This window comes from Hordeum vulgare, chromosome 3H (genome assembly GCF_904849725.1).
Source record: "Hordeum vulgare subsp. vulgare chromosome 3H, MorexV3_pseudomolecules_assembly, whole genome shotgun sequence".
NCBI classification, from domain to species: domain Eukaryota; kingdom Viridiplantae; phylum Streptophyta; class Magnoliopsida; order Poales; family Poaceae; genus Hordeum; species Hordeum vulgare.
In genome coordinates this window covers 90,531,790-90,540,668 of record NC_058520.1, presented here as the reverse complement: position 1 = coordinate 90,540,668, position 8,879 = coordinate 90,531,790, and the positions used below count along the sequence as shown (strand labels likewise).

At 43.9% G+C, this 8,879-nt stretch overlaps 1 protein-coding gene across 1 annotated transcript; it reads right to left on the bottom strand.

Annotated features, from left to right (window-relative positions):
• Positions 1 to 5,966: 5,966 nt before the first annotated feature.
• LOC123439598 lies at positions 5,967 to 8,149 on the bottom strand. Its single transcript, XM_045116291.1, has 3 exons — positions 7,775 to 8,149; positions 6,449 to 6,566; positions 5,967 to 6,356 (listed from the first exon to the last, which is right to left on the bottom strand). The coding sequence occupies exons 1-3, from the start codon at positions 8,089 to 8,091 to the stop codon at positions 6,153 to 6,155; spliced, it is 639 nt and encodes a 212-aa protein (XP_044972226.1). The 5' UTR covers positions 8,092 to 8,149; the 3' UTR covers positions 5,967 to 6,152.
• Positions 8,150 to 8,879: the final 730 nt, after the last annotated feature.

Below are 8,879 nucleotides of genomic sequence, written 5' to 3'. Positions count from 1 at the left end.
TATCCTTAGTAACTAATAGACTAAGTATTTTTTTCTCGATTATGGAGGTGGTTAAAGAGTTCGTCGTAAAGGGTTACGTTGATGCAAGCTTTGACACTAATCCTAATAACTATGAGTAGTAAAACGGATTCGTATAGTAGAGTAGATATTTGGAGTATTTTCGAATAGAACGTAGTAGCAACATCTATAAGATGACATAAAGATTTGTAAAGCACACACGGATCTGAAAGTTTCAGAACCGTTGACTAAAACCTCTCTCACGAGAAAGACGTGATCAGACCCCAGAACTATACTTGGGTGACTCAGCACACGCGGAGGTGTCGTCCGTTCGGCACTAGATCGGGAAGGATCGTGATGAAGTTTGCGGGATGGATCGTGATGAAGTTTGCGGGACGGATCGTGAGGAGATAGTACGACTACGGCGATCTGAATCGCGGAAACGTTCCACTACATCAACCGCATTATATACGCATCTGCTTAACGATCTACAAGGGTACGTAGATCCAATCTCCCTCTCGTAGATGATCATCACGATGATAGGTCTTCGTGCGCGTAGGAAAATTTTTGTTTCCCACGCGACGTTCCCAACAAACAGGGCTCCAAATGGGCACACGGCGGAACAAAGACTTGCGACGGCAGAAAAGGTGTTTAGGGTTGCTCCCTATGGTTTGTGGGATATATTGGAATTTATAGGTTAGAGAGGGGCGCCGGGAAATGCCAAGGGCAGCCAACACACAACAAGATGCAAAATTTTCCATGTGCTGGCTACATATCCACTTATATTTGTTCATGCCTCTGATATTTCTTTAGATCTGTTGAATTGGTAAAGGTAGTTGTTTATTTCTATCATAACTAAATCATTAGTCCATGTGCTGACTTTATGTTCAGATTGGTTGTATCATACATGCAGAAACAGATGGACTTCAAACCTGACCACGTTAATGCATTTTTATGGGATATTACATTAGCACAACCAACAGAGGTTCAGGAGTCGTCCTCTGTTGACATTGTGACAATGGTAACATGTTGTACTCGAATTACACATTTACATATCTATTTGCACAAGATTTAAGCGTCTCTTCATATTTAGAACTTCAGATACCAGAGGTCGAAATTTGGGAAAACTGTAATTTAGATACAGTAGCCTTGGAGAAAACTAAACTCCACAATATATAGGTTATTCTGTATATTTCCTAGCTTGAGTGAGCTATCTAAATCCCTTAATATAGGTCATTCTGCAAATTGACTATTATTCAGAATGGTGCTCTCATTTGATGTTGTCGTGACCACAAAAGTAGTCCAACTTATCTAGCATTGCAACAGTTGCCTATACGATGGTGCTCTCATTTGATGTTGTCGTTTCCACACATGCAATCACCATTTATCTTAAATCTGGTTCAAGATTTGCTGCTGTATTTAGCTTGCTTGTCCTTACATATATGTCACTTGAGTTCGACTATAGAAACACAACACTCTCAGCAACAAAAAAAGAATCATTTTTTATGTAGGCATCTTAAGTAGATCCTTTGCATTTTTTGCGGGATGCCACGACACCCACGACATCCCCATTGGATCCGCCACTTCATCCAATAACATTATGTCTTACACACAAGTATTGTTTGGACTATGATTGACATGCTAAGGAAGGGTTTTATGACTTGATCGTCATGTTGAATATAACGCAACAACTTTTTATACACATTTAACCATCTTATATCATGCTAAGGAAGAGGTTTTATTACCCGAAAAAAGGAAGAGGTTTTATATTCCTAAATGATAACGCCCACATGTGTGGCACGAGGTAACATGGTTCACGCGCCTTTATAACCATTCATCTTGCGAGAGCAAACATATGACACCAGCGGATATTTTTTGTTTTTGTTTTTTAGACTTAAAATTGTTTGATCTCTTAAATAAAATATCAAATTAAAAATCCTCTTTCATCATTAAATCCTTCTTCACGAGATATTTAAAACTAGATCTCATATTGATATATTTCGATGACTTTTTTTGGACTATAAGTTGCCACATGTTTACACTCAAGTTGTCGTAGGGTTTACAATAAAGTTTCCACGACATGTTTCATCTAGTTTTTCTTCTAGATTTAAATCTATCATTGTATTTTAACTACTTTTCACTGCAATTTTTGTTAACTGACTATGGCAAATTTTAGTAATTAACGATGATAAATTTAATTCATGGGTCATGACAATTTTTGGTAATTTATCATGGCAAATTGAGTTTATAGATCATGGCAATTTTAGTACTTTGACCATGACAATTCTAGTATTTTGAACATGCAAAATATTTTTTGTATGAACCATGACAATTTTTAGTGCATCTATCATGATAAATTTAAGTAATTCACCATGGCAGTTTTAGTATATGATTCATGGTAAATTTGAGCAAGTGACCATGCATTTTTCAAATAAATGATGACATATTTCTTTTTTACTTATGAATCATGTCAAAATTATTTGATGGATCATGAAAATTTTTAGTAATTCATCATGACAAATTTATTTTGTTAATTTCCTTTTTTATAACATGTCAAAGTTTATTTTAAACATAAAAGAAAAAATAGTTCAAAGATGTGCCAGTGGTACTCGGAGACGCGCACGCCGTTGCCGTGGGGCGACATGCACCTCCCCAACAACTGGCACCTCTCCGCGGACCGCGTGCCTATCCCACCGGTCCCTGTGAGCGCCCACACCAGTCGAGAGGAAATCCATCGTCGCCGCGCCCACCTGCCCCCGACCTCATCCACGACTGGAGGTACGTCGTGGACTCGCTGCTCTAGGATATGTGGCTCCCCGACGAGCACGACATCCAGCGACAGTCCTACTTTGCAGGTCGGCCGATGGTCACTATTCCCGTCGTGCGAAGAGGTCGTGCACGCGCCACCGCAGCCGGTCAGCAGGCGGCTCTGCCAGTCCACCTCTGGCAACCACCTCCATAACGTCGACCTCACCGGCGACGAGGACGACGACCACGGGCGATGGTGACGGTCCTTATCTTTTTTTAATGTTTTAAATTATCTTTGTTTATATTTAATGCGAGTACTTGGGTAATGTAAACGTTTTAATGTCTGTGATAATATTTTTGAGTTGCTTTTAATGTTTTTATTTTGGGTTTTGGTGTTTTTTCGCGTCCGAACAAATGGACGGTTTGGGATGTGGTCAACCCGTTGGGCGCACCGATGGTTGCACGACCGCAAGCGGACAGTCGTGTGTGTTTTCCTACCCCAAGCGAAAGAAAAGCGGACGAACCGACGTTCGTTTTGGGTCACGCGTTAGAGTTGGCTTAAGTCTTTCTAGAGGTTCCACTAGCATACTAGATAAGAATGTATATAGACATACTTAAAAATATAACTTTACTAATTTTACTTCGCATGCAGAGTAATCTCTTAAAAACTTACATTTAGGAACAGAGGCAGTAGGTGTTACAGCGATCCTTATTTTTTCTGAGACGACGAAAATATTGCGTCAACTGACATCTCTGAGTCCTAGGGTGTACGCGCACTCTAGCTCGACCGGCGGACGATGGGCATCGGTGTGGCCACACATCCGCGCGGCGGGCGACGGTGACGCCGAGGGGACAGGCGCGGGTACGAGCGTGCGGAGGGAGGGAGGGAGCGTGGTCCCCGCGGGGACAGGGGGCCGCACAGTGCACGTGAGCCCAGCGCCCCGTCCCCGTCCCCCATCCCACGCACGGAGCCGCACCGTCCCGTTTTCCCCAACATGCCACCACGTGATCACGGAAACCCGAGGCCCCTCGAGCCCACGCCGCGCCCCCCCGCTCCGCTCATCCTCTGCGCCACCGCGGCCACACCACCGTTCGTGGCGCGTCCGTGTGTGTGGCCATCCATCCCATTCCTGCTGTGCCAGTCCACAACACAAGTGTCCAATTTCAGGAACACCAAATAGATGTAGACTAATCGTAGCACTGTACTGTAATTCCGTTATTTCGAGGCACGGCGGTACGGGAGGCCCGCGCTTGCCGCGGTGAAAGCTGGAAACGGCACCACTACCGTACGGAGGCAACTTTATTTTTACTAGAGACTGACGGTGTTGCGGCCATGATCAGCTGCTGGCAGCCGTGCTTATTTAGTCTGGTCTGCTGGAGTTATTGGGTCATGTGATGTTCGTGTCGCCTTCAGTCGCCTGCCGTCCCTGACAAAACCACAGCCATCTCATGCGGACCATATGACCGACGTCCAATCCATCCAACCGCACACACACCTGCAGACAACCGGGGAAGGAACCCAGCTGGGACTGATGGAGTAGCCGTAGCCTCGGACGCTTTGCATATGCGGACGCCCGCGGGTTCCCGTTTCTCGGCCTGGCTGACTGAATAAACAAACAAACAAACAAACAAGCAATGCACATGACCACACGATGCCCGGAGAGAGTTGAGTTGAGATCTAGGAGTAGATTAAAATCTGGCCGTGTTTTAATAAAGGCTTGATGATGCGAAGTTACCTCGAAGCAGGTCATCAGTGGCGTGCACCGCAGCACCAAAAAAGGCCCTCCAGGTCCATCGCTCAATTCGGATCACCACGCTGAAAACGACCCGTCTTTGAACGGTTCTCGGTTACTTGTGCAAAACTAACATGGCGACGTTTAAGGATGCACTACAGTCACAGCTTACAGGGGAACGTACTGCGTATCTTGCGAGAAAAAGGTGGTAAGAAAGTGACGGTGCATTCCTCAGAAAGGGGCTCCAGCTTTCTACTGGCTCCCATTACCCAGCCCGCGTGCGCATCCGGAATTGCAGATTTTTGGTGGATAAGGAGATCCGATGCCAATTGGAGCTTCAGGAGCACATGAACGGCACTGCCCCGATTATACTAATAAAAGCACTGCCGGCTAAGCGCATACGTGCTCAGGCCTTTTAAAAAAGTTCTTGGTGACTGATGGACGATGATGGGAGGGAGACCAGATTTTTTCTGGGTGCAGGTTTGAGGACTGTACCTTGGTCAAAAACTAAATGGCATTGGCCTGTAGCAGGGTAATGAACATCACGTGGAAGCCAGACTGATGCTGGACTATTTGCCGGGCGAACCGCCGTCCGGGGGACGATCTGCCTCTCCGTGAATATCAATCATGTCGAGTTACTTCGCTGCACTGCAGTAATCGGTAAACAGCAAACCCACTGGGAACCTGGTACTGTAGTAGCCATGCTGCAAGTGTCGGCCACGTCAATGTGGAATATATACTTGTGCTAATATAAATAACACACAGGTGAAGAAAACCGCATATCGTAAATGATACTCCCTCCGTCACGGTTTAGAAGACACGCATGAGCAATCTCTCGGACTAAGATGAATTTTGATTGGCTCTATTTTTTTACAAGTGCTCATACAATAACCGCACAACGTCTAACTATTTAAGAAGATAATGGACAGTAACTCACACAACCACTAAACAAGGAATGCATGCAAGAAATATCACGCGCCTTAATCCTCTTCTATTCTGAAAATGCATGTAAACGAAACCGCGCCTTCTAAACCGGAGGAAGTATCAACTACTAGTACGTAGTTTTCTTTCTTAATATAATAATGGTCATGAACACACATTGGAACAGGCATAATGGACCGGGAGACGCAAGCAATGTCGAATAAGCATGTCTTAGAATTGTCAGACACAAGATGCTCAAGGGAAAAGGATCTTGACAAATGTGCAGAATGACCAAGGGGAAAGAACCATCGTTGATCAGTTTGTTTGATATCAGTCACTGTCAACTGCCATACCAACCCTCCGTGCATCATGAGGCATGTCTATGAGACTGAATTAGTCTGTCGACATAGAAATTTTGTACCAAATTGTCCCATAAACCAGAGCCATGATGGAACAATATCTTACCGAAGTCGAACAATCAAGCAAAAACAGAATATCACAGAGAAAAAACAAAGAAAATATCACAGAGAAAAAACCCAAAGAGGCCAGCAGTCCAACTTTCAGGTATTGTCTGAATGAAACATGACCATCAACTATCTGCTCTGAATAAATGTGGCCATCACTCCATATAGTTGCTTCAGATCGTGTTACAATGCTTGAGGCACAAACGAAAATGAAGAGTGGGAAAATGAACCTAAATCTACCTGACATGTACATAGTACCTCCACTGATTACAAAATACCCTCAAAGCACTTACATGCTTAGATTTATGGTGTCCTTGAGAAGTTTGCCGACACTAGCTTTTACTTCAGCAGTAACCTGCAGTTCCTGAGGACATGCATCCAAAACAAACAAAGCAAGGATCCTCATAATATCTGACAGGATTACTTTATCATACCTAGGCACATCCTGGTTAACGAACTGGCATGAACTTCTTATCTTACAAGAGCTGCATACCTGAAAGACAACAACATGTAAGATAGAAATCCCAAACATGTATTGGGAACAATTGTTCTAGTACCAAAGTTACCGAGTTGAAAGTCATATACCTGGTCTTCTCGCAAGTTGAAGAAAGCTCGTAATCTCTTGGATGCAAAAACTGTTCTTCGCTCAACAGTTGGGCAGCCAAACAGTGCTAGCTTCTTCAAGTCACTCCCCGACAACCATCTGGGGTAACAGGCAAAAGGTTCAGCAACAGATGAATCAAATGATTAGTAACAGTGCTACCATGTTATTTCCGCCTTTTACCTTAGGCTAATAATATAAACACACTAGTTCACAAACACACACACACACACACACAAAGAACTATGCAGCTACCTTTTCACATTATTCAGTGATAAAATAAAGGTAGCAAACATGGGAACAAGAACAATAGTTTCCAAAGTTGTTGATGCGATATGCCCTAAAGGCCCAAAACCACCATTAGCCTTGCCATGGCAACATCCATAGCACTGAAAATTGAACACACAGAGTTCCCACTTTCAAAAACAATTGATCCTCTGCAAATAATTAATCCACTACTTTGTCTTAAGATGACGTTCTCTGCAAATGTACCTACGATTAGACCATATAAATGGAATAATGAACTCAATTCAACAAAATAGAAGCATGTATGTTCTCATCCAGCAGGACAGCACACTGATTGACAAGGCTTATAAGATCTACTCCCTCCATCCCATAATATAAGAGCGTTTTTGACACTGTCTAGTGTCAAAATGCTCTTATATTATGGGACGGAGGGGGTAGCTTATAGATGGCATTTCAAACAAAAATGAGCATCAATTTGGTTCTTGCACTATCTCTGATTAATCTAGTCGCTTGAAAGGATCTGTTATTGACTGATGCCTTCAAAATTACAACTTACAACTACCAAATTCAATCTTTCTGGAGCAAACTTAAGCAACTCACTGCTAGAATCAGGTTGGATGCCTTTGTCATGCCAAAGACTCCGGCAAAGTCAAGATTAGAAACATTGAAAATGTCACTGCAATCCATAGTATAAATCTCATATTCAGAAACCCCAGACCATTCTATTTCCAATTCAAGTCAAGCTACATGATACACACTGCTACTTCTCCTGGATATTACCCGAAAATATACTTTGTCAGGTCCAATGAAATCAGTCGTACAATTCATCCACCATTCCAGGCCAAACTTACTACAATACCATCTTTCCGGAAATGTTCTTAAATACAAGATGGACTGCTAGTGAAAACTGACCCTGAAACCACAGCCACTTGACTCTCAAAATCTGCAAGTTTGATGGACATTTAATAGCACCCATGATCTCTCGAAGCATCCATATGTGATCCACTAACCGTCAAGGATGCTAGACCACTGAGGTCACAAGGAATACGAGAATCGGAACTCACTTGGCGGCGACCTGGTGATCGTTGCCGAACCGCTCGGCGGCGGCCTTGACAGCGTCTGGGGACACTACGTGCGGCGCATCCGAGAGGTAGGGTCCCGGAAGGTATCGCCCCTCGTGAAGCCGCCGGAGCAGCGCCGACGCATCCTCCCCCCACGGCTGCCTTGGTTTCGGCATCGGCTTCCGCCGCTGAGGATCATCGCCGGACCCCGGCGACGGAGGGCGAGGCTTAGGAATGGGTCGGGGCGTGAAGAGGGAGGAGAGTTTCGGAGCGGCGGCGGCGGCGGCGGCGGAGAGACGGCGAGAGGCGGGGAGTGCCATGCACGGGTTTAGGGCTTGTGTGCCTGAGATCGGGAAGAGGGAGACATCTCCGGTTGTGTTTCTTAACCGTGCGATCAACATTCTATGGGCAGATTTCACGGTTTTTCCTGTCTCATGTGAACTCAATATAGAGATTAGAGGACCCACTTTCTGCTTCAGATTTCCAACATTATAAATTTTTTTAGGGAACATTTTATAGATATTTTTACAGATTTTTAAATTTAAATGAATCAATTCACCTTTATGTATTTTTGGGGGAAAAAATCTTATGTTCTACTCAATTCAATGTTTACTCGACCAATTCGCAATTTGATAAATAACCTGATTGAACCTATCAATATCTTATCTCGAGAAAGGAAATAAACAACTAATAAAGATCAAAGCAGTTAACACACAATTTACTAACATGGATTTTACTAAGAACTTGTTCTTTAGTAAGATCTCGACGGCATCCCAAAAATTATGTTATATCTGAAATGGAAAAAATATCTCGTGGAATAGTCTCAGAGCAAGGGAGGGTACTAAGAGGAGAAGATTATTCATTTTGGTTTCTTAGCTTCCACCGGCCGGATCGACGTTTCCCATGACTCTCGCATCCTCAACGGGAGTTGTGTGACTACGATAGTGTATCAATTTGAGCTTCGATGGTGTAGATGAGTAGGTTTTGGAGTCTAGGGAAGGGAGTTGAGACGATGGTTTAACGGCGATCTCTCCGTTAAATAAAACTCCCCCGGCTTTGCATATGCTTCCATGGCATGTTGTTCGCCATCGACAATGGGTGAGTGGAG

Excerpts from the sequence above, each read along its gene's own strand:
- LOC123439598 (XM_045116291.1), bottom strand. The coding sequence starts at position 8,091 with ATGGCACTCCCCGCCTCTCGCCGTCTCTCCGCCGCCGCCGCCGCCGCC. Across the intron at positions 6,567-7,774 it reads GATCACCAGGTCGCCGCCAA|ATGGTTGTCGGGGAGTGACT; the intron begins GTGAGTTCCGAT and ends CTGTTACCCCAG. Across the intron at positions 6,357-6,448 it reads TCAACTTGCGAGAAGACCAG|GTATGCAGCTCTTGTAAGAT; the intron begins GTATATGACTTT and ends GTTGTCTTTCAG.